Raw genomic sequence first — 26,998 nt, 5'->3', positions numbered from 1 at the left:
ATTGTCCGTTCTTGGGATATTGTCTAAAATTTTTTGAAGTGCTGGTTTGGTATTCATGAAGTTCCTAAGATGCCCTTTGTCATGAAAATATCTTATTTCTCCATCAATTTTAAAAGATAGTTTTGCAGGGTACATCAATCTGGGTTGGAGGTTGTTTTCCTTTAGGGCTTGAAATACATCACTCCAAGCTCTTCTTGTCTTGAGGGTTTACCTTGAGAAGTGTACTGTGATTCTGATGGGTTTTCCTTTGTATGCAATTTGTTTCTTTTCTCTAACTGCTTGTAGAACTTTATTCTTCTGTTGAGTTTCTGGAATCTTAGCAATTATATGCCTATGTGTAGATTTTTTTTTGATCAAGGCTAGTTGGAGTCCTATATGCCTCACTTATCTGTATGTCAAGTTCTTTTCCCTTGCTTGGGAAGTTTTCTGCCATTACTTCTGTGAACAGTTTTTTTTTTTATGTCATCTGCACTCTCTCCTGTTTCTTCATTGACTCCAATCAGTCTTATGTTATTCTTCTTTGCATCATCTAGAAGCTGCTTGATTGATTTCTCATGGTCCCTTACAATTTTAAAGCAATTTTTCTTTTCCTGGTCACTAATTGCAACCTTATCTTCTATATCTGAAAATCTGTCCTCACATTGGCTCATTCTGCTGTGTAGACTTTCAATGGAATTTTTCATCTCCTGGAAATCTGTTTGCATCTGTTTTATGGATTCCATTTGTTGGGATGTTGGGATTCCATCATGTTCCTCAGCTCCTCTCTAGATGTATTAATCATGTCTTGCACTACGAGCATAATCTCTGCTGTTATCTGAGAAATTATTTTTGATTTCATTTTTTCCAGATCCTCTTTTGTTGCCAGTTCAGGGAGTCCAGGTGGTTGAATATCAGAGTGTTCATCTCATTTCCCTTTGGTGTTGCTGTAGGTGATCTGGAAGTTTGGTTTTGAGCCTTGTTTATGTGTCTTCTCATTTTGACGGGGGGGGGGGGGGTGCTGTTGGCACCAACACAACTCACCTCCTCTGGCCTGGGAGCTGTGGAACGGGGACCCGGAAGCCCCCAGCTCTGAGCTGGTTACAGTGGAATGGTGGCCCTGAAGCCCCTACCTCTGGGCTGGGAGCACTGTAACAACCTGAACACTTGTTATTATCTCTCTTTCTTATGAAAGTAGCTAGTCTAGCAGATCTGCAGTGGTATATTTATTGTTTTCACTTGCATTTTGCTGTTAATCACCAATGATGTTCCCCTCTTTTTATGTGCTTATTGGTCATGTTTATACTTTTTTTGGAGAAATATCCGTTCAGATCCTTTGCTTGTTTTCAATTGGGTTGTGCGGTGGTTAATTAACTAAATTGTCCCCTTGGGTGGGAACACACAGCTTGGTTGAGTCAGCGTGGTTCTGGGCGTGGAAGCCCCACTTAAGGAGGACTGTTGCCAGAAGGGTATAAAGGAGAACAGGAGGGGAGGATTTCAGCTGATTTTCCTGGAAGAGCTTCCTTGTGGCGGTTTTTCTCTGAAGAGTTTCAGCAGTTTTCCTTCAATGGAGCTTTGGCTGTTTTCTTTCTTTGGGGAGCTTCAATCCCCGTCTTCAACATGGACTTCATCTCCTGGCTTCTGGTGCTGATCCCTCAGCCTTCTGGCTCACATGCTTCAGTCTTTCGGTGCAGACACTTCCGCTTCTGGCACTGGCCCTTAGGCCTTTCCTGCACAGGTCCTTGGTCTCCCATCACGGATCCTTCTACCTCCTAGGAGGAACTTGCGTGGGACCTTGGCACGGACTCCAAGCCCTCCACTGGATCCTGCGGATCTCCAGTGCACAGACAAGTGTCTTGCACACTTCTACATTGGACTCTAGTAAGCATTCATCACCACAAGTAGTCTTTTTATTATTGAGTTGTAACAGTTCTTTAGATACAAATGCCTCTTCAGATGTATGATTTACAAATATTCACTTCCACTCTGTGCCTTATCTTTTCACTTTGTTAATGGTATTCTTTGAAGCACAAATTTTTTAATTTTGATGAAATCCAGATTTTCTTTTTTTGTGTGTATGCTTTTGGTGTTATAGCTAAGAAATCAATGCATATAGCCCAAGGTCATCAAAATTTACTATTTTTGCTTCTAATAGTCTTTCCGTTTTACTTCTTACATTTAGGTCAATGATCCACTTTGAGTTAGTTTTTGTGTATGTGCCTTTTAACTTTAAATACCACAAAATATCCTATTACTTTAAAGAGAAAATGAAAACAGGTAGAATTGAGGCAAAATAGGATAGTCTGTGTTCTATAACACTAGAAAATTCAAACCACAAAAAAACATTAACCAGTAGATGCATATATGTATGTGTATATATTAATATATTCTGTGATTATTTTCTCATATTATAAGTCTAGATTTTATCCCTTCCAAATGGCAAAGGCAGGCAAAAGTTGCCAAAACATCAATAATTCCTTCTTTATTTTCTCATTCTCAGCATTATAAGCTTTCTTGTCTTTTCCTTGATACCCCAACATTCAAGCCTCTTTACCAGTCTGGAGTTTGTCAAAGCCCTTCACAGGGAGAGGCAGGAATTGCAGCATAATTAAAGCAATCTTGCATCTGTACCTTTCCCTCAGTGGAAGTAGGCAGCATCTGGCTGCTAGTGCTCCCTCTATCTAGAATTACCTCCTGCATCTGCTACCTCCAGATACTCAGGTTGGCTTCACAAGGGCAGAAAAGAAATTTAAAAATTCTGAGACTGGGAGCTCTCCAGGTATGAAAACTGATGAATTTTTTCTAGTGGTGAAAAAGTACTTAAGTATACTTTAAAAACTAGGGGGTTTTTTCTAAGTATAAAACTGATGCATGATCACTTGGAGGGAATGGAAAAATCTAGAGTATAAAGAAAAAAAAAGCCACATCTATTGCTGTCCCAGAGTTAAACACAGGTATCATTTTGGTGCATATCCTTGTCAAGACACACAGATGCATTTGCCGACATACACATACACATGCTACTGTGGTTTGAGCAGTCTGTGTCCCTCAAGTGTCCAGGGTGATTGAAAGCTTATTCCCTGGGAGGTGGGACTAGCGGAAGGTTCTTAGGACACTGAGGTCATGAGGTTAATCTTCCTGTGACCTTTTGATGCTGCTCATGAAACTCTCTGGTAATTACTACAAGAGGATTATTATAAAAGGAACATGTCCCATCCCTCCCACTCTCTCTGCTCTTGGCTCAAGATGTAATCACTTACTTGCTCTCATTATCTTGCCGTGATGTGATCCAGCCAGGAACTGAGCCAATGCCAGCACAGTGGCCTTGAATCCCCAAAACTGTGAGCTTCATATAAACCTCGTGTGCTTTCTCATCAGTAGCCTGTGTCGGGTATTCTATTACAGTGACAAAAAGCTGACTAATATACATATACATTATATATCCTGGATATATATTATCTACGTAATCTCACATAAAGCTTTTTTTCTTCATATTTTCTAATGTCATTAAATATGACTTGAAAACATGAAATCCCCTCATAAGCATGCATCATGATGTATTTATGTCTTTTTCTTTCTTTTGTATTTTTAAGTTTCCTCCATTATAAGTAATCCTGTGCTAAACAAGTTTCTCGAAATTATTCCTGAGTCCTCAATCTTTATCCTTATCAATACAATCATTCACAAACACTCATCATGTGGTACAAACCCTCCAGACTTGTGGGCCAGGAACTTTTTACAGTATAGCGATATCAGCCTTTGTGTAGCATGTATAGTTCTGATGTAACTCTGTAACATAAATAATACCCAACCAGACTGCAGAATGTTAATGTGTACCCCACCAGACTGTAACGTGTTAATATATGCCCATATAAGGGAGACAAAGACAAAAAAACTGCATAAAAGGGTGCAACTATGCCTTGTCCAGGACTCGGCCTTTGGATACGAATCAGCTGAGTCAGTGATGGCACAATAAGGCTGCTTCCTGGGAAAAAGGCCTCGGTGTCCTGTCAGTCAGTGTCCCCGCAGCAATCAAAGACCCATCTTACTGTAAGCACAGTGATAAGGGTATAATGCTGACCCCCCAAAACTTACAGAAAATGGGCTTTCTCTTGTTTGCTCAGTTTGGTGTGCCTGCCTGCCTGTCTGCCCTGATTTCCTGATTTTGTAATCATTTTCCTTGCCCATCGTTCATATCTAATCCTTGACCATCTCCTACTTTTAACACCTGCTGCTTCCCATAGCTCAGTTAAGCTTATTCTCATCTCATTGCTCCTCCAGGAAACATTTCTCAAAATTTGGGGCCAGAGGTCCCCAAAAGAGTTTGTGTTCTGTGGGCCATTTCTATATGCAGTTACTGTATTACATAAAAACTAGAAAGTGCTATATGCTCAAGAAAGAATAAATAGAAAAAGCAAATAATGTGGAAATAGTTGGATCTTGCAGACCCTCTCCCAACAGATCTGGAAGAGCCCCCGTTGTCCTTGCCCTATGACTTGTTTTGTTACCTAATTGATAGCCATGGCCTGTTGCTAGGTTGCTGTACACTGTGTTCTCATGACTTACAGGGCACATCCAATAAATTCTCCCAGTGGCCTTTGTTTTCTCCACAAAAAGTGACCAGTTTGCAAGTACCAAAGGCTTTATTCAACTGAATCAGCATTTCTAGGCTTTTGGGAAGCAATGAATTATTGGTGGCACTGTTTAATAAACTTCAGGATGGCAAAGAAGGAAAGGCAGAATATTAGAATCCTGTAGGACACTGCAGCCCATATTCTGGGTTTTAGTGAAAGCAAGGAGCTATCTTGTTCTCCTTGCTGACATAGGCATAAGCCGATTAGTAGAAGTGCCTACGTTTAATTTTATAATGCTGCCCAAATATAATGAAGGAAAACAGGACAATGAAAGAAATAGGAATTAAAGGACTTCCACTGTTACTGTTCTTAGTTAAAATATCAGACTCGATTGCTTTTTGCCTTGTTTTTCACATCTGCACAATGGACAGTCACATTATTTTTTGTAGACATTTTGGGTATTGGAGTTTTTTTCTTTTATATAATGATATTATAGAACCTAACTGCCAATCTAACCACCTACCTTTCATTATCTACTGCTTTTCCAATATTTACCCACATTCAGGTACTTAATTATGCAGATATAATCAGAATTCAAGCTACATAACTGTGAGGCTTCTTCCAATAACCAAACCTGCACTTACACTAATAGACCAGAAGGACAAATGTCCACAGCCCTATTTCTAAATGGAGCTAAAGTTTCTGTCTTTTAGAAAATGCTAGTCTAAGAAACCATTTTTAGCCTACCAATAATTCCAGGATAAGACTTTCTCTAGATAAGCATATTATCATCCAGCCTTTTAAAACCTTTTTTTTTTTGAACCGGGGATCGAACTCAGGTCCTTTTGCTTGCAAGCCAGGCAGCAGAACCACTGAGCTAAATCCCTGGCCCTAATTAAAATTTTTTTTTTTTTGGTACCGGGGATCGAACTCGGGTCCTTGCGCTGGCGCAGCAGGCAGTGAAACCACTGAGCTAAATCCCTGGCACAAGCCTTTTAAGACCTTTGAGACCTCTAAAAATTGAAGTTTAGGGCCAGAGATTTAGCTCAGTGGTTCCAGTGCCTGCCTCGCAAGCGCAAGGTCCCAAGTTCAATCCCTGGTACCAAAAAATAAATAAATAAAAATAAAAATAGAAGTTTAACCATCTCCAAGTCTTTAAGTGACTCACACACACACACACACACACACACACACACACACACACACACACACCAATCTCAGGCCTTCGGGAAAACATTAGAGAGGTACCAAGACTCAGCATGTTCCTGGGGACCCATCACTTTTCACTTTCAAGATACAAATCTCTCTTTGCAGGGGTCCCCATATAAAAAGAGGGAGCAACCAAGGCTGGAGAAAAACAGGATGGATCAGGAGTTCATGGTCAACAGAGAATGCATGTCTATTTGTGGGATATGTTTGATTAGGTTATTATCCCCCTTATTCTTTAAAACACAAAGTTTCTACACCACTTCCAAGCATTTGGAAAATAAACACCGCCACCCACCAACAACATTTGCTTTCTTCAGAAATTGCTTTATTTACCTTGAAAACCACAAACTATAAACAAGGGCACCTGACCCGAGAAGTTCTTTAAACTGCTCACTCACTAAGTCAACACCTAGGAAGGGAAAGCATTTGACTTGGACTTGAATATACATGGGCAAATTGATCTTTTATCCAAACTCCCCATGTAAGTTGAAAAAACTAATGATTATTGAGCTTTAATTAGATACATGGAGAGTTTCATAAACAACATAAAGTGTTTTAATATTAGAAGAAAACCATAGCACAATCTTAATTCATGCACATTTCCACTTAACATGTATGTAACATTCTCCCTCCCACTGGAGATATTTTTATTTATCTCACAGTGCATGTAAAATATGCCTTTTAATATGCCCAATACATGATAAGAGTAAAGAGGATGGGGAATGGTTTACATTTTTAAAAGAGCTGCTATTTATGCTATTTAATTAACTGACAAGTATTTTGAGTGAGCAATGCTTCAGTTCTACAAACAGCCCGTGCTTCTCACTATAGTGCGTTCCTAAAAACTACATTATTTAAAAAGTACATTTTTCAAAGGAAATTCTATTGGGATAAATCCTAAAAATTACAAAATCAATAATGAATACAGCATAGGTAGAAATATCTAACCCTCCGTAACATTTGCCCAAAAGTAGAACGTTATCATATACATATCTGAAGACCTCACCAAAAACCTTCCTCAAAAGGCCCTGGGAAGAAGCAAAGAACTGAATGAATAAAGCCTCCATTTTCCCACACAGACAGTATTAGAGATTTAAAAAAATAAGTCACACAAATGTAGTGTAAGGAGACGATCACTTTTCAGTGAAGTCAACTGCATTTCTGGATCAACTGAACTTCTGTACACTCCTTGAATATTGAGTTGGCCAAATTCACCTTTCCTAACTCAATCTTTTCCAGAAGAGCAAACAAATGGAGGTGTACATTATGTGGCCTTTTGAGTCTGGCTTCTTTCACTTAATATAATGCATTTAAGGTTCACTGGCATGGTTGGGCATATCAGTGGTGTATTGCTTTTAACTGTGTTCCACCATGTTGGATGTACCAATGCATGTACTGCTTACCTACTCATTTGCTGATGGAAGTTTTGGTTATTTCCAGGTTTTGCTACAAACATGCGTGTATATATCTTTGTGTGGACTTAAGATTCACTGAGTGAAATTCCTGGTTCACATGGTATTTGCATGTGGGACTTCCTAACAAACTGCCAAACTCTTTTTCTGAGGTGTCTGTAGCACTGTATGTACCATCAGAAATGTATGAGAGTCCTGGGTGAGAAAATGTGATAATGGACTAAGATGGGTAGCTCCTCTGCCTTCAAAGTAATAATCAATTTTTTCAGCACAGCACTCAAGGCTGTTAGGTATGTGGATCCTTCTCTAAGGTCAGTTCTGCCAGTCTTCCAAATTCTCCGAAGCTTTTTTCTCAAAGCTATACCATAAGCAAGTCTGGCTATTTCACACCTCTGTGCCTCAGCTAGCAAAGTCTCCTTCTCCTCAACCCCCTCCTCTCTGCCTGTTTAACAACTGCCTGGTCTCCCATAGCTTCAACTTTCCTCCATTTTTCCTCTGAATCCCAAAGCCAATTATAATCCTCTTCCCTGTGCCTCTGAAGGCTCCTGGCCTTGGGAGTAGTCTAGTTAACAGTGAAAGGCTGGATTTCAATCATACCTTGGCTTCCCTGTAGAGCCATGACTTTGGGCAAGTTACTTAACTTTCTGGAGCCTCGATTTCCTTATCTACAAAGTCAGATATGACAAGAAATGCTAACTCCCATTCATATCCATTTTCTTCTTCTTTTAGGTAGTTTTCAGGTTTCCATGTGGCCAACTCACCAACTACCATGTTCTTCAGCCTCCTTGCGGTATGACATGTGTATGCATAGACGAGTATTCATTTTCTGTTGCTATCAGTTACCACAAAATTGATAGCTTACACAACAGAAATTACCTTAACATGACAGAAATTTATTCTGTTGCAGTTCCAGAGGCCAGAAATTCAAAGTCAAGGTGTCAGCAGAGCCATATTCCCTCTGACGGCTGTAGGAGGGAATACTCTCTTGCCTGTTCCAGCTCTGGTGGCTCTGGGTGTTCCCTGGCTTGTGACAGCAAAATTCCATTTTCCATGTTTCTAAATGCCCTTATCCTCTGTGTATGTCTTCTCTTTTTCTATCTCTTATAAGAAAGCTTGTCATTGGATGTAGGACCCCCTTTGGAAATCCAGAAGGATTTCATCTCAAGATGCCTAACTTAATCGCATTGCCAATGATCCTTTTTCAAAATAAGGTTCCACTCACAGGGTGTGGATATAGGACCTGGACATGTCTTCCACAGGGCCACCATGGAATTTAGTATACTGTCTGACTATGAAATACTAGTAGAAGTGGTGTAAGAAATTCCAGGTGTCCTTCTGTAAAAAGAACGTACTTTCCCTGGATTCCTCATATCTCACTGACAGGGAAGTGAAGACTACTGAAGCAACTTCGGAAGTCCTGTGTTGAGAATGGCCAAGTGGTCCTGGATCACTCACCTGGGGACTATTAAGTGAAAGAGAAATAAACTTCTACTTATGTAAGATGTTGTGTTTGGGGTTTTTTTTTACTCTCCATGATAGTGCCTTCTCTAACACAGAGGGATAATCATATTTAAATATTAATATATTTCTCATAGGGTTGCATAATGATTAGATAGATTAACAAAATATGACTCAGAAAATCACCTGACATAGAGTATGGACTAAATAAACATTAATTATTAGTAGTAGTAGCAGTAGAATATCTTTTGTCACCTTCAGTTAACATTGATTGACTTAAATATCACTTTCAGAAGACTGAATTTACTGAGATAATGGCTTGGTGCTTTTATCTCAGTAAAAATCAAAAGAATACCCAAAATTTCATTACAAGATAAAGAAGAAATGAAATGAAGCTTTGCACACCAATTATTACCCTCCCTTCATGAAAAGTGCAACTTGGGCCAGAGAAGCCCAGGTGTTTTCCTCACTGATACAAATCTCTCAGGCCAAAGGCTGTCTTAGTGGAGAATCTATCCTCACTACTCAAAACAGGAAGGCAAAATGTCCATTCTCCCACTATACCTTCACCATACCTTTTCCTTAGCCCTTATCACTTTCTATCTGAAGCTGTAATTATTTATATACACATCTTATCCCCCTCATCAGATTATAAATTCCTCAAAAGGAGCATTTATGTCTGACTCATCTGGACCATTACAACTAGTTCACATGCTACACTGTACATACTGTATATTGAGTACATCTCTCAGCACATAGCCAAGATCTTTTAGTATTAAAGACCACCAGCTTCAAACAAGCCTGCCTTCCCAGGAGCATGTACTTTGCTTCTCTAAAGTGTGGCATTTACATTTGTAAGATGGGACTATGAAGGGTTAAGCAAGGTAATATGTAGAAATGCTGTCACAGCACTCTGAGTTAAGAATTTCAATATTTAAGACTTCCTGGGCCGGGCATTTAGCTCAGTGGTTCCGTTGCTTGCCCTGCAAGTGCAAGGACCCGAGTTCGATCCCTGGTACAAAAAAAAAAGACTTCCTGTTCTTGGAAAGAGTAATCTTGGCTATTAAAATGCTCACAAAAACGGGTATTTACTCAGTGCTGAAAATAAATTTAGACAACTGGCTTCATATACAACATGAGAAGGAAGCTTTCACACATGAGCCTACAGCTCATAAAAAATGCCCCTACTCAGATTCAGAACGGAAGGGGTTAGAGAACTGTTCTAAGCTACTGTGGTGCCACGGGCACCACATTTGTTAATTTTCTGCCTGTTCAATACTTAAGGGAGAGAATTCAACCTCCTAAATAAAGCCACAAATCAATCAAAATTCAAACATCACTCATGTTTTAGACACACAATTAATTGTGTAAGTGCTGCTTTCAACAGCAATTATGAGCCTTTTGATGTGGTCCTATTTTATCACTCAGAACCACAACAACTTCCCTCCAATAGAAACTATTTTAACATACAAGCACTTTTACCATCCTGACTAGTTCAAAAGGAGAAAGTAAGAGGCAAAGCAAAAAAAAAGTGTTTTCATGTCACCCTTCACCCCCTCTGAAACCTCACTGAGAAGAGTAAACTCATTATCCAATTTCCACTGCCTGTGAAGAGCTTAGTAATAGAGGATTAGCAGTAGAGGGTTACTAACACGATGACCTGCCATACTACCCAGAAACTACATAGTAGTATTAACATACAACTGAAGACTTTTAAAGTTTTTGATAAGAATCATATAGATCTTAGCTTGGAAATCCATTACAATTTTCTAAAGTTCTGTGAGCAGCAAATTATTACATTGGGAGTCTGGGGTAACTAGAAACTTGGGTGAGCAAAGGAATCCTGCTCAAGGATCTTGGGCTGCACATATGACCTCCAAAAATGAGAGGGATTCTCATCAGAACAAACTCAACTGCTCTGTTTAGTTCTTTCTACACTTCCAGGGGTTAAAGAGACAAGCAGGAGCCTAAGCAGAAAACAAGGCAGTATGAGGAAGACTACATAAATCCCTGAACAATCTGTGGCTGGCAACAGATGCAAGAACAAAGCAAAACAGGGACTAGAAGAAAAGAGATCTGTAGGAATCTGATCATTCTAAACAAACACTTAAGGCTTTTGTGTGACAGACCATTAGATTTAATCTATGTGGTTTTATAGAACCAACAGAATTTATTGGTGGGCATAATTGAAAAGATATATGGTATAGTGGTTAAAAACAAACCGCTCTGGAGTCATAAAACTTGGTTTAAATCTCAGTTCTGCCACTAGTAAACTTGGCAACCTGAAAGACAGTTGTATAACCTCTTTATACCTAACTTTCTCAACTGTAAAATTGGAATAGCAACAATTCCTACTTTATAAGATGATTGTGTTGACTAAATAATAATTCATAGGAAGTCCTAAGCACAGTGGATCATGTACAAAGTACTCAATAAGTGTTAGTTGATTTCAAATCTGAAATACTTTGTTTTCATTTTAAGAATTACACTAATGGGAGTATTACAACCCCCAATTTGAAACTATACTGCAAAGCTACTGTGATAAAAACAGCAAGGTACTGGCAAAGAAACAGACCTGTGGACCAGTGGAACAGATTAGAAGATACAGAAACAACTCCAGACACACTCTGCCATCTCATCTTCGATAAAGGAGCCAAACACCCTCACTGGAGGAAAGACAGCCTCTTCAATAAATGGTGCTGGAAAAATTGGGTTTCGACTTGCCAAAAATTAAAACTAGACCTATATTTCACACCATGCACTAAAGAAAAATCAAAATGGATTAAAGATCTAAACATTAAAACAGAAACGCTGAATCGGCTGGAACAGAGGTTAGGTAGAACTCTTAAAGACATTGGTGTAGGAAAAGATTTTATGAACAAAACCTGTTGCCCGTGAACTAGCACAAACAATCAACAAATGGGATCTCTTCTTTTTTTTGTTTTGTTTTGTTTTTGGTACCAGGGATCGAACTCAGGTCCTTGCACTTGCACAGCAGGCGACGAAACCACTGAGCTAAATCCCCGGCCCAGGATCTCTTCTTATTAAAAAGCTTCTGCACAGCAAGAGAAACCACCAACAGTGTGAAGAGACAACCCAAAATGTGCAAAAAAATCTTCACCTACTGTTCCTCAGACAAAGGTCTGCTATCTGGAATCTATAAAGAACTTAAACAGACCTCCCAAATTTAAAGACCCAATCCAAAAATGGGCATCTGAAATGAACAGACATTTCTCAGACAAAGAAGTAGAAATAGCAAATAAACATATGAAAAAATGTTCAACATCACTGGTCATCCAAGAGATGAAAATGAAAACAACACTGAGATTCCACCTCGCTCCAGAAAGAATGGCTGCTATCATGAAATCAACCAATAACAAATGCTGGGGGGGCGGGGGCTGGGGGGAAAGAGGAACACTGCTCCATTGTTGGTGAGAGTGTTGACTGGTGCAACCACTGTGGAAATCAGTATGGAGATACCTCAAAGAACTAGGACTGGAAGTCCCATTTGACCCAGGTATTCCCCTGCTGGGTATCTTCCCCAAAGAATTAAAAGTATCATACCACAGTGATATATCTGCATCCAGGTTCATAGCAGCACAATTTGTAATAGCTAAAACTTGGAAGCAGCCCAAATGCCCATCAACTGGAGACTGGATAAAGAAAATGTGGTTTTTTAATAAAAATGGAGTACTACTTAGCCATAAAGAATGAAAAATTAGAGACATTTATAGCTAAATGGATGCACATTGAGGCGATACTCTTAAGTGAAATAAATAGGACACACGTGTAAATATCGAATAGTTTCTCTAGTGTGAGAAACTGAAAGTGTAAATAAGGACTAAAAGATATAATAAATAATGTGAAATAGGAAGAAAAGGGGCAAAGGGGAAGGGGAAGTGTTAGGGGTCGGGGAAAGGAAAGAAGGGAATGGAGTTAATATGAGAAAATGGAAAAATGGAAACAAAGTCTTTGTAAATAGGGAGGAATGGAGGGGTTGAAGGGAGGGCAGGAGAAGGGGGAAAAATAAGAACCAAGAGAGATTATGTAAAGGTGCAAATTTCCAATGATGAATGTCATTATATTGGATACCTTAAATGTACCAATAAAATAAAATTTAAAAAAAGAATTACACTAATGCCAATTCTGAAGAAATTCAAAATAACAATTGTTAAGGTGGTGGAGGAAGTATTTATAACTGACTCCTAGTGGAGAACTACTGTTAGAAAATACTGACATACTCAACTACACAAAAGCCACAGCAACTGCCCAGCAAACTTCATTTAGTGGCCTTAGTGTGTTACTCCGTAAGTGGAGGCTAAAGGTGTAGTGATCCCTTCAAAGTGACTTCCCTGAGTTACCTGAAGAGGAGGAATTGGATTCAAGAAAAGATCTTGTCAATCCTCTCCCCAAATCCCTGATTTTCACTGCTGTTGCATTGCATAGAAAAGAAATTATTTTAGTTCCAATTCCTGAAGAATTCAGACTTATTATTTCAAAATGAATTGTTGTCTACCACAAGTGGCCCTGTATTAGGCTTAGGAGATCATGAAATTGTCAAGTGTCAAATGATTACAGAAAGCCAGGCATGGTGACACATGCCTGTCATCCCAGCAACTCCGAAGGCTGAGGCAAGAACATCTCAAGTTTCAGGTCAGCCTGGGCAACTTAAAAAATAAAAAAGGGTTGGGGATGAACCTCAGTGGTAAAGCACAGGCCTAACCACTGGTTCCAATCCCCAGTGTAGCCGAAGAAAAAGAGAGAAAAAAAGTATAGATAAATAGATAGATAGACAGACAGACAGACAGAGATATACAGATATGGATATAGCATCTCAGAGTTGGAACTTTCCAGGCCTAATAACCCATACCCTGGAGAGAAGGTAATCAACCAGGATGACAGGCTGTTTTCTCTTCCCTCAGCCTTCCTGAGGCACCCTGGCTTCTCGGTTGCTTGTTTAATTGCCCTCATAGTTGGAGAAGGACAAATAAACCTCTCATGCTTTGATTTACGCCAGCTTCTAATCAACAGGCGCATGTATGAATATGCACAGACTTTTGGAACAATCCATACTTAGAGAAGGGCTTTCTGAAGAATGGAGAAGTACAAAAAGCATCTAGGAAAGAAAAAGAAAACCCAAAAGAATACAATATAAACTAAAATGATTGCCATAATCTAGGGTGAAGAGGAAGGTTAAACAGTATACCCAAAAACAAAACTGATGGCTAGGGGCTGGGGATTTAGCTCAGTGGTTTCGCCCCCATGCTATGCAAATTCGATCCCTGGTACCAAACAAAAAAACAAACAAACAAAACACTGATGACTAATCATGTTGCTATTTTACACCTCCTGATAACAATGCAGAAAGGGCACTTAGCCTCTATGGTCTGCTTCTCAAAACCTCAACCCCAGTCTACTCCCAACCAAAACATCAGTCAGACCTGGTCCAAAGGACAGCCTATAAAATAGGTGACCCGTACTCTTCAGAAACTTCAAGGTCAAAAAGCAGGAAACACCAAGAAAGTATCACACACCACAGAAAATGAAGGAGACAGGATGACCAAATGCAACATGAGATCCTGAATAAGTGTAAAAATTAGAAAATCAAATGCAGTCTGGAATTTACCCAAGTTAATGTACAACTGGCAATTTCCCAGTTTTGGCAAATGTCCCATGGTAACATGAAAAAATGCACTGAGACAGGTAGAGGGAAACTCCCTGTACTGCCTTTACAACTCTTCTGTATATCCAAGTTTATTGCAAAACTTCAAGTTTATATTTTAAAAATAGCGAATATCTGGTCGCCAAGGGGATTTTTGTTTCTTAAGATCAACCCACTTTGCTTCTGTTAATACTGTTTTCACCATGTGATTGCTATTGAAAAAATAGCTGTCCGCCAGGTTTTAAACAACCCTTTGGATATTGTTTACTTGTTAGGATATAGTTTCCTGTGTTGGCAAGAGAGGCAATTTGGACACAGTTGGAAAAACGCTTTACAGCTGGGTGTATTTGGGAAAAATCATTTTGACCTTATCTGGGACTTTGGTGTTTCATTCCAAAAATTGAAGGAGTTGTGCTAGATTTACTTAAAATTGCCCCAAAGCCTGAAATGATATAATTCATTTGAACAAATCATAGCATACATATAAAAACCAAAAGTCGTTTAAAATTAATTTGAGTACCATGTGCCTGGCCAGGGCAAGAGAAGCTGACTGTGTACCTGAACTGCTGATGGATAATTGTTTCTTGGTGTTGTCTAAAAAGTAACAATAGGGAATAGTGCTCTGGAAACTTGGCAGAAGAGGCTGGAAACACCAGGAGGGGGATTCTGAGAGGCCCCTCCATGAACAGCAATGACTTTGACAGCTGAAGGGGTCAAGGGAAATACGTTCAGGCAGCAACAGTCTTTTTAAAAGGCAAACATTGTACAGAAAAAGCTACACCGAAGGATGAAGCATCTAGTCAACAGTGTTTACCCTTGGCTTTTGGACTGTATGAAGAAGAGGACGGAGGCCAGCCCAGCCCAAGGAGTGCTCTTCCCAGCTCTGCCAGGATGGGGGCCAATGAATTACGAAGAACTGAGCTTTCAGACAAGAGAGCATCCTGAGTCTCCCATAGGAAAGACCCACCCCTACTTCCAGTGATAAAAGGAGTAAGATAAATGGTTTAGTCTTCAACTAGATGCAGAAAACGAGAGAAAACTAGCAAGGATAATGACCTGAAGCATCAGATTACAGGAAAAGCCAGCGTTTCAGCCCAGAGATGGAGCTCCTGAAGAATGATTCATACTGTGAACCAGTGCCCATTGAATAATACGGGACCAAGTATCTGAATATATTCACCTCTTGGGTATAGTGCTGTTACCCTAGGTTCCTTCATGTTCTCCAAAATAATCTTGCACTTTGAAACAATTTTCTATGCTGGGAAAGAGGAAAAAGAGTAAGGCAGCTACAAACACTAAATGTTTATCTTTGAAAAATTAAACCTTCCTGATCAACAGAGGAATAAGGCTCACCAGGTCCACGGCCATGAAATCCGGGGCACCCTGAGGAAAAATGTTTTATCACATGACCCTAGGGAAAGTCTGAATGCCTCATGTAGAAGTATCAAATGGTCACAGTATGAGTAAAGCTATACACCTGAGAAATATAAAAAAAATAATGTAAGGGTGGAGTCAACTATAAGGTGTGATAAAAAACTATAGTGAATGTTCAAATTTTTTTAATTTTTTAATTTTTTTTTTTTGTACCAGGGATCAAACTTGGGTCCTTACACTTTCGGGGCAGGCAGTGGAACCACTGAGCTAAATCCCCGGGCCTTTAATATTATTTTAAAAGATACAATGCCATTAATCCCCCTCATAGTACTTCCCCTCGCTTAAAACACACTTATCCCATCATTCTTGCCACTTTCTAAACCAATTCTAAAAGCTCTGTTTCATGAATATCTTTAGTTGCACTATTATGGCTATCTCAACGTTTTGAATCGATTCAAAATGTTTACCTTTCATGGTTATTTTGACTTTGGGAAAGAGCCAGAAGCTATACAGTGCCAGATCTGGTGAATAAAGTAGGTGAGGACTCACCATAATGTTTTTATTTGATAGAAATTACCATCAACAGTTGATCAAGGAGGGGTGAAGATAAAATTCTGTGAATACTTAAATTTTAAAATGTATTACAGTAAAAGACAAAATGTCATTAATCCCTCTAAAAATACTCCCCTTGCTTCAAACCCACTTATCCCATCATTCTTGGCAAAGTGTTTTTTACTTTAATTTTTTAAAATTTAAACAGTCACTATATCTTTCAATCACCTCTTGTACATTTAACAGAAATGCATTATGCCTTCCTATGATAAGTTAGCTATCATTTTTATAATGGTCTAAATAACTTTTACATTTACTTTCTCCAGATAGATTTCCAGGTTCACAAAACCTCACGGGGTAGGCACTGCCCTTATCTTCCTCCTCTGCCCTAGCGGCCAATGACAGAGGTCCTGTGAGGTTCAAAACAGTGAGGTGACCTCCTTAGGAGGACACAAGCATTCAAAGCAAGCATTCAAAACCCGAACCTCACCTTTCTTCTGGTTACAAGTAGGAATAACCGGGTTCTTCTGGTTAGAGTGCTGTCCCAGCTTGTTTTTCAAAGCCTTCTCTTTGGTCCTTAGTGTTCTACATTGCCCAGAGGAGTACCTCGCACTGGGTTTGGTCTTACTCATTATCACTACTCTGAACACCGCGTAGCCCTTTCCTCTCTGACTCCGCCAAGTTCTTACTCATATCCCTGCACATGTGATCTCTCCATCCCCTCTAGTCTCTCCTTCTAGAATTCAGTTAGACCTTGCTGAACTTTCTTAGTTCATCCTCTAAGCTCTTCACACTTTGGTCCTATTTTCCTCCTCTTCCTCACCCTCCTCCTCCTCTGTGTGTGTGTGTGTGTGTGTGTTTTACTGGAAACTGAACTCAGGGCCTTCACTCTTAGCTATATTCTCAGCCCTTTTATATTTTTTTATTTTGATACAGGGTCTTTCCAAGTCACTACATTGCCCAGGCTAGGCTTGAACTTGCAATCTTCCCGTGTGAGCCTTCCACAATGCTGGAATTAGAGGCGTGTGCCACTATGCCTGCACAGCTTTTCCTTCTTTGTTCTACATGACTTCCTCAGATCTCTTTTGAGGAGCACTAATTCTCCTTCCAGCTTTATATAACCTGCTAATTTATGCTTTTTAATAACCAGCCTGTATGCATGCATACTGCCTGTTCTTCCAATAAGGTTTCTCCAACCTCTTCTAGCACGTAATTTATCTTACACACCTATTACATAGTTTCAGCAGGGTATTCTTGAGTGCTAATGGCCTCTCTGTGGTGGTTTTACTGTCAGTCCATCCTCAGAGGACAGAGACATCTACAGTGATAAAGCCTCACTTGTCCAGGGTTAGAGAAGCGTCCCTGCTAAGTGGTTTCATGACAGTTTCCAGTGGGCCGTTTATTCTCTAAAACCTGTTTTATGTTTTCTCCAATTCAGAAAAAAATTGGATTCCTTATGCAAAGTGATCAGTTTAGTTGATAGCACATTGATTATGAATGTCACTCTCTTCAAGGATCTGAGATTAGGGGAAAATAAAATATTCTTATAAAGAGATATTATATATAAACTACCTATTGCCGAGAGTAAAACATAGGAACTATTTACCAAATGTTAGTGCAACAATCTAGACTTAGGCATGAGGCGCCATAGAATCCCTTCAACTCTTTCCATTTGTTTCATCTTTTCTTTTCTTTTGGTACTGGGGATCAAACTTGGGTCCTTGCGCTTGCACGGCAGGTGGCAAAACCACTGAGCTAAATCCCGGGTCCTGTTTCATCTTTTCTTAAAGCTGTTTCCCACCTCTGTGAGAATGAATGCATACTGAGTAGTCAAGATGAATGCTGCTTTAAATTCTATTTATTGTAAGTATACACAAATTATGAAATTGATTTTGGCAAGATTTTAATTACTGATTTTAATTTTGTGATTCTCTACAGATCCCATTCACCTTTCTTTTGTAGCAGAAAAAAAATTGGTCTTATGACCAATTTTTCTAAGGATATTATCAAGCTACTTCTAAAATTACACTTAGAAAGGAGTTCTAAGACAATTGCTAATGATTATACGCCATTCAGGGTGCTATTTTAAAAGCCAAGTCAATGCATCACCATCACACTCCTGAAGACTTTACAAAGACAAATTAATGGGCTCACATCAAAGTACTACAACATTGATAATATACCTGCCACAGAAACATATAAATATTATGTGGCTATGTTTGCTCACTTGAAATGTCGTTGTCTTTCACAGTTAACTACCAGGATTTCCTTTCAACAGATAGACAATTATCCCGCAAAATAAAAATGGAAACTATTCTGTCACTATAAATCTTCCAAGGTATGAAAGAAAAACAATGGAGAAATGTCCAAAAGAGTTTTCAGTGTTGCCTGAAAGTTTCACATTCAATAAAGCTTTAACCTCACTTGTTTTAAGACATGAAAGTAATCTGCCCTCATAGGTCACATAATAAAAAAAAGTTTATTTCTAACCTCTGAACTTCTTGGGAGGATTGGCAAGGTCCCCGGCCTCTGGATGTACCACACATCTGTCATCCACTAACCTAGAAGGGAAAGCATGTTTACACTGTTAATGTCCTCATATCATAAAACACAGACTGCACAAGGACATCATATAAATATTTACGAAGAGTATTAGTACCATTCTTCACTAAGAAACTTCTTAATAATCATAAATTTATCAAAAGATCTGGTTGTAGAGATGTTCATTAAAGCAAGGATTATGAAACATAAAAATAGAAAGCATTGTTAAGTATAGGAAACTAGATAAAGTCACGACAGAGATAAACCATGGAACACTGTAGAGCTATTTAAAATTCTACTGAACAAAATGCACAAGACACTCAAATGTTAAAACATGCTGTGAAAATAAGCATTAACCAATGTAAAAGATATCACAATCACAAATGTTTAAATACATGCACATGCATCCAGAGTGAACATAAAGAGCTCAAAATATACTATTCCCACAGCACACAAACATGCAGGCACATCCACGTGCGCACACACACGCACACACACAAACACACACACTCACACCCCTCTACAAATACATATAGAAATATACATATAAAAAATGGAACACAACACAGTATTGAGTGGTTAGATTATTCAGTTTTTATTTTCCTTTCTCTCCCCACCCCACCTGTATGGAATAAGGAATGGGTAAGCGTATGAGATCATGTGCATGGAGTGACCATGAAGTAGGTGGTAATGAGCATGCAGCCTACATCCACACTCTGCCTCACCCACATCCTATCTAGGTGACTTCAGGACTCCTTTATTCTTATAAAACAAGGCTAAGAGGACATACCTCACAGCATTGTTAGGAAGATGAAATGAGTTCTTATTTTTAAAATACCTACCACAGTTTCTGGCATACAATCAGTCCCTAAAGACTTAGTTGATTTTAAAACAATCAAGAACCGTGTCTGACTTAATCTTCACCATACTCTGCTTCTAGAAGAGGGCCTAGTACATAACAGGCACTCAACAAATACTAGTCAAATTAATGAATTACCTTTGCAGTTAGAAAAAACATGTTTAATTCCTTTTTGAATATTTAAAAAGGGTCAAGGTCTAATACAATTTCAAGAGGGAGAAGCTGAATCTCTGAACTGAAAGTCAGGAGACATGAATCTTATGTTCAGAGAGAAAGACCTGATTACCAAGGACTCAAAAACTCATCTCTCTGTGGAATAAGTGCTAGGGATAACTGGTGGTTGTTCTAGAATATTGTGAGAATGTATATGAATTAGTTACACATATGTGAATTCATTTGAATGGAGATGCCCATAGCAATTTCCTTTTTTAAGTATTTACCAGATTTGGAAACATACATCAGCTCCAGCACAGAATAAACACTTTGAATAAGGATGACTAACCAAGTCAAAGTGAAACTTTTGGTTCCTGGTTTATCTAATTACCAGAGGCAGACACTTCCTAAACCACCAGATTTTTGTATTGGATCCAATTTCCACAAAACAAAATGCTGACTTGATCAAGCAGTACCATTCTTTCTTTGATTTTTTAATATATACTTCATTCATGGCAGTTTACTAAAGTGTGGTTTTATAAGAGTTGCCAGGCATGCAAGATATTTTTTTAAGAGTCTTTAGAAGCTGTTTTCTTAGAAACAGGAAGTCACATTGGGTCAAGAGAAAGCAAATCCCAATCTCCAAATGTCCAACTGCAGTTTGTTTACATTGACTCTGAAAGGCTTCAACAGTCCTAAGAATATCACATCATACTTAGATTAAGATGCTATAAAGAAAAGGTCAGCCTTTCTAATGAGTCTGACATGTTAAGAATTCAAAATATGATGATAAAAAAGCAGTCTTGTTTAGAGCATATAAAAAATAGATAGTAAGTGACACCAACATTCCACTCATTCTTTGTGCCTGCCCATTCCATCAAACTACAGGCTTCCACTGGATGCCTCCAGGTCCCACCTGCATGGGCCAGTCAGCAAGAGAAATGGGAACTAAAGCTATAAATCAGATCATAGTGCACTTAGGCAAATATTTGTGTCTATTCTTAATTACTGGGAGCCCAGATAAAACCATAACAATTAGAAATGACTTGAGTTCTAAGAATTTGTCCCGTTCCTTCTACACAAACTAATCACAAAAGCAATCATTTCATCTTGTAGACTTAAAGAACTGGAACTAATTTTAAAGAGAATAGAAGAAAGCAGAGGTAAGAAGCAAGGGAAAGGGGTTTAAATCTGTTATAAGACAATTACAATCATTGATGTTAAAAGTCAAATGGGATTTTAATGGTAGATCTTGCACCAACTTCTAGAATGTCTCCCAACTATCCCTTCTTGAATACCTTATCTCCAGGGCCAGTGCATTTACCATGTACCATCTTTAAATATCAATTAATTTAATATTTTGTTGAGTATATAGTAAAAATGTTTCCCATTCCAGCTCTCGTAGGTGAAACTGACAAACAAAAATCATATGTATTTAATTGTACAACATGATGCTTTGATATAGGTGTACACTGTAGAATGACTTCAATCTAATTATCATATCCTTTTTACGGTAACAACATTTAAAAGTTTACTCTCAGCAATTTTGAACTATACAAAACATTATTATTAAGTATAGTCACCACATTCTAGATTAGGTTGCCAGAATTTCATCCTATCCAACGGAAAGGTTCTACCCTTGGATCAACATCATCATATTTCCCCCTACACCTGCCTGCCAGGCCCTAATAACTACCATTTGATGCTTCTATGAGATCCACTTTTCTAGATTCCACATATGAGGGAGATCATGCAGCAGCTGACTTTCAGTGCCTGGCTCATTTCACTTAATATAATGTCCTTCAGGCTCATTCAGGTTGTTGCCAGTGACAAGATTTTCTTCTTTTCTAATGTTGAATGGTTTTCCACTGTGTGTGTTTGTGTGTGTGTGTGTGTGTGTGTGTGCATGCGCCACATTTTCATTATACATTCATCAATCAATGAACACTTTTGTTTACATATTTCTTGGCTATTGTTAATACTGCAATAAACACAGGAGTGTAGATGTCTTTCTGAAATAATTTCATTTCAATACCTAAAGCTAGGATTTCCATATCATATGGTAGTTCTATTTTTAATTTTTTGAGGAACCTCGATGTTTTCCATGATAACTATACTAATTTACATGCCCACCAGTATGGATATACAAGAGTTCCCTTTTCTCCATACCCTTGCCAATATTTGTTATCTCTTGTCTTTTTGGTAATAGCCATTCTATCAGGAGGGTGGTATATTCCTTTGTGGTTTTACTTGAATTTCCCTGGTGATTAGTGATTCTGAGCATTTTTATCACATACCTTTTGGCTATGTGTATGTCTTCCTTTAGAAAATGTCCATTCAGTCCTTTGCCCATAATCATAATAACTTCATTTTTAAAAAAATTTAACTTATCATCTAAAAAACAAATTTTCAGTTGGATGAAAAAGACCAAGCCATAAGCTATTTACATGAGTCATACCTAGAACAAAAGGGGAAAAAAAGACACTATAGGGAAAAACTAATAAAAAAAACTGTGTGGTAGCAGTGATAATAGTAGAAAAAATAGTTTTAAGAGAAAAAAAAAGCTTTATTTGGGATAAAGAAAGCCACTACATAATGAGAAGTATTTTAGTTCCCTAAGAAGATACAAAAATTCTACATTTATATGTAAAAAATCCTCATAATATATAAAACAAAATTTACAAAACTACAGGAAGAAATGAACAAATACAGTACCATAGTAGGAGATTTCAACATATTTGTCAATTACTAACAGGGCAAACAAAAAAATGTAGTAAGACTACATGCTTTGAAACGTAACACACATCCATAAAACATGCAATTTCTAATAGAAGCACGTAAAACTCAACACCTGGAGAAAATATATTCATTCTGAGCATATGTAAAATCTTAACATACTAATTACCTTAACTATTTACAAATTATATGGTTTTCATATCTCCGTTCTATCGGTAAAGAAAAGCCTAAGTTTGCAAGTTGGGGAGTTTTTAAATATTTTGGGGGTTATGCTGAACTTTTATTAACTAAAAACAAATTCACCCATTCTCCAGAGGCTGAGTGTCCTTCTCTGATCCCTAAGCCTGACATGCTATTTCCTTACTGTGCCACACTTCAAGCTCTTGCCTTATTGCATTATACCCCCAGCTACATGTCTCCAACAAGCAGTGAGATCCTTTTATATCTTTATTTACTCTTCAGATGCTTGCTACTCAGCACAGTGACTGGGCCCATAGTACGTGCCCCCAAAACAACTGTTGAATGGGAAATTTGTATTTTAATGAATCACAGAAGTGGAGAAAACAAATTACATAGGAAGGAAAGATGAAGCAAGTAGGTAATCACGATATAACTATTTATTCTTGGATATCCCCTGAGCAAACCATCAAGTAGCATTTAATTATATATTCTCAAAGTGGATGGCTAAACAACTTCCAAAAATAATCCAGTCTGTAAGAGCACCAAGGCAGAGCAGAATAGAACAGAACAGAATAGAACATTAGTTAGCCAAAACGTTTCTTTGCTTTAAAATCTTCAGACACTGCAGTTGGTGCTTAGGTCTGTAACCACGGGACTTGCTGCTTCCATGTTCCTTTAACTATATTACCTTCTTTTAAAAATGGTGAATATGAGAACCAACTACCATTTCCTGACTGATCAGACATAAAAGAAAAATATTTCTAGGAGGAAATAGTTGGCAAGTGAAGTTCCCTGGCCAGAAAAACCTCTGGCAACTATAGACCGATTCCCACAATCACGACAGCATGGGAAACTAGACTCCTGTTTCCAGAAAGTTGGAAGGTATAAAAGTTACCTTGTTAAAACTACAAGCAGATGACTCTGTTCCTGAGTCAATCAGTAACTAGGATTTTCTAAGAACTCTCACAAAAGGGAAGAGCTAAAAACAAAACAACTTCCTATTCTTACATAATTCCTTCCAAGACAAAACTTCCTGCATTTAATTGACAGTGGCTAACTGAATAAATATGAGTTTTTAAAAATGCACAGTTGTCATTCTAAGGTCACACCTGTAATTGGTATGGAAGGAATCAGTGGACATAAGGCCTTCTTTCAAGCATTTTTGCACACACAAAAAATAATCCCAGATTTATCTGTGGTACTGGCAGGGTCTAGTTTTGGCTGGAATGACAGATAAACCCATTTCTGGAGAATTTTATTTAAAGAGCAGAGAACTATTTCTGGAATGAAGAGTGAATCCTTACCCCAAAATAATGGAAGCAATACACTTACCTCTGACAGCAGAACTAAGGATAAAATCAAAGAGGAAAAAAAAAAGCAGAAAAATCCGGTGACTGAAAAGAGCTATCTACACATGCATTAAATTATTTCCCTTGCTTCTAGATTGCACAGATTTTTTTCCAACCCCTGGAGGCAAAAAATATAGCATGCTTAAAGCAGAATTTGTAATTAGTTCTAAGAGATGAATGTACATCTAAATGTAAATGTTTCCAAGTATTCCTATTTCTAATCCCTTATTCTTCAGAGATCATCATAACTACAAGAAAAAGTTTCTAAAGAGATATATTGACTTAAACAGAACAGAACAAAGTGAGATAATATTAAATTAACACTACAGTCTTTTAAAGATTCTAGTATCACAATTTTGTCTATTCTGTACCAAATGTATGATATTGGGAAAGTTACTACTCTCTCCTAAATAGAAAACAGATTAAAATAGTACTAACCTCATAGGATTATCTGTGCAATCTTGAAATTTAGCTGGTAATGCAAAATGCTCAGTATATTCAATAATGGTTAGCCATCATTATCATCACATCCTTAATGTTCTTTATTATAAATGCCCAGCATAAAGCAAATACTAAATAATGATTAACTATCATCACTTTCATCATCATTTTCACCATCAGTGGTATTTATTATCGCCACTTAATTGTTGAAAAAAGTTGACAAGGGAATCTTCATAGAGAAAATGAATTTAAATCTCTTCATAAAGAAATTCATTCCACAAATATTTACTGAGCAGCTACTATTTGCCAGGCATTGTATAAGAGCAAACCAAGCCAACACTCTTGGAATGGGGGAATGAGGAAGAGACAAAGAGTAAATCCATAAATTATACAGCATAGTAACAGACAAATGCTACTAGAACTGTGTTATAGGCAGAGGGAACAGCTGATACAGACCCCAACAGCTGGACCATGCTGGGCATGTTTGAAAGCCTGCAAAGAAGTTGATGAATGGACAGAAGATCAGAACCATCAAGGAATGGAAAGCCAGGTGCTGCAGGATCCTTGTGTCACAGTAAACACTCTGGCTTTTATTGCAGGTGAGAAAGGACTTATTGGAGGTTTTGGAGTAGAAGAAGGCCAGCGTAAGCTGGCGTATTTCTAAGAAGAACCCTGTAGCTCCTGAGTTAGGAATGGACAAGTGGAAATAAAGGAGATACAAATAGGGAGAGATCTGATGTACAAGATGACAAATTGTACTGCACATGAGATTCACTTGGAATGTCGATTATTAGCTGCCCTTGCTACCAAAATAAAAACATAAAAACGAGTAACTGAAATGATAGCTATGTTAATTTTCTTATTATAGTAACATTTTGCTATCAATATGTATCCTATAATATCATATTTGTATACCTTAATGTATACAAATAAGATTTATTAATAAGAAATAGGTCTGGGGAGGAGTAGCATGGGGTAGAGCATGTACTTAGCAAGCTCAAGGCCCTGTGTTGGATCCTCAGTACAAAAACAAAAACAAAAGACAAGTAGAGAGACTATTTCAGAAATAGCACAGTAATCCAGGGAAGAAAAGTGAAATTAATCCCATACATATGTTTCACCTAAAGTTAACAATATCCTCACCAGCGTGAATAATTATCATGCCAGTTGGAAAAAAACATTCTTAGGATGAGAACCCAAAGAACTCTATCAATGATTATTCTCTCTTAAAGAGCTTTACAAATGGCTTGAGAGAATTATGCATGGGAAAATAGTATTACTATAAATTAGCTGCAGGTAAGTATTTCAGTGCCAAAAAAATTAGACTGTGCCTAGCACAAAGTAAACATTTAATAGTCACCTTTTTAATTCAGTAGATCAGAATCTATTTAAATTCTTGGTACAAAATGTTATCCAGATATGATTTTTAATAGAAACTAAGACATAGAAAAAAACTTGAAAAAGAACAAGAAAGTGTATAGTACCTGCTGCTCAGGAATCTTAGTGTTACATGTTAATTTAGATTGATCATCTTCTCATTAAACAAACATGACTGACCACCTACACTGCGTCAGGTACCATACATGTTTCTAACCAATCTCTTCGATTAAGACTTAAGGGACAAACAAAAAGAACAAAAGTGTGAAAATATTCCAAATAGATGCACTTTGTCCTAACTAAACATGAAAAGTTCAGGATGAAGATCCTAATATGCTAAACAGCTACAATTCAAAAGCTAGCCCCTCATCTAGGACCTGAGTCTCCTGCTCAGCCTGGGCCCACAATGAGCCAAACAGAATTTAAATTATTATGATTTAAATAATGTGGCAGTTAACCATTGCAATCATCTCAGTTTGTCAAAATGTACCTTAAAGACTTAAGTGCATTTAAATCATTCTAAGAATATTTTTCTAAAACGTGCATGGTGGTTATAGAAAGAAAATATTCCGGGCCGGGGATTTAGCTCAGTGGTTCTGGCACCTGCCTCGCAAGCACAAAGTCCCGAGTTCGATCCCCCCGGTACCAAAAAAAAAAGGAAAGAAAATATTCCCCTTCTATTTAAAGAAAAACAACGCAGGCACTAGCAGCAAATTAATGTTGAAAGATACATATGCTCAAGGAAGGAGTAATTGAAACTGCAGTAACTTGGGATCTCAATCATTGATATTGACTATCTTCTATTTTAAAAAGTACACAGAAAAAGTATTTCAACAGTGCCCATTTATTTTAAGGTATTCTTCTCTACCCCAAATCAATTTGCACTGGTGTCATTTATGAGCCCTGCCAAGCAATATGTTGAGTCCATGCCCATGTCCTGCTGCGGGCACCAAAGGGCAGGTGAGAAGTCAACTGAGTCGCACATGGTAAGTCCAAATCACTACCTCTGTCACCTGAAGACAGCATGCCCTGGGATTTATAATAAACTCCATGAGATTCCTATAGTGTTCTCAGTTTTTCTTTTGTACAAGTGTTGTTATTTACTCTTCTAATTCTTAAAAATTTTGCAAGATAATTGGGTTGTC

General features: G+C 38.0%; 1 protein-coding gene across 3 annotated transcripts in view; it reads right to left on the bottom strand.

Annotated features, from left to right (window-relative positions):
- Nucleotides 1–26,998, bottom strand: part of Itpr2 (inositol 1,4,5-trisphosphate receptor type 2) — a 462,238-nt gene that overhangs the window by 410,352 nt on the left and 24,888 nt on the right. For all 3 annotated transcript variants that reach the window (XM_004845734.4, XM_087213440.1, XM_087213441.1), the window contains exon 2: nt 18,708–18,778. In XM_004845734.4, coding sequence (XP_004845791.1) covers nt 18,708–18,778 — 71 coding nt within the window. The remainder of the gene's footprint in view (nt 1–18,707; nt 18,779–26,998) is intronic.

This window comes from Heterocephalus glaber, unplaced genomic scaffold (assembly GCF_053883595.1).
Source record: "Heterocephalus glaber isolate CG9 unplaced genomic scaffold, H.glaber_assembly_v1.0 deba00001444, whole genome shotgun sequence".
Lineage (NCBI taxonomy): Eukaryota > Metazoa > Chordata > Mammalia > Rodentia > Bathyergidae > Heterocephalus > Heterocephalus glaber.
The sequence above is the reverse complement of the archived record's forward strand: the minus strand, read 5'-3'. Positions and strand labels throughout refer to the sequence as shown.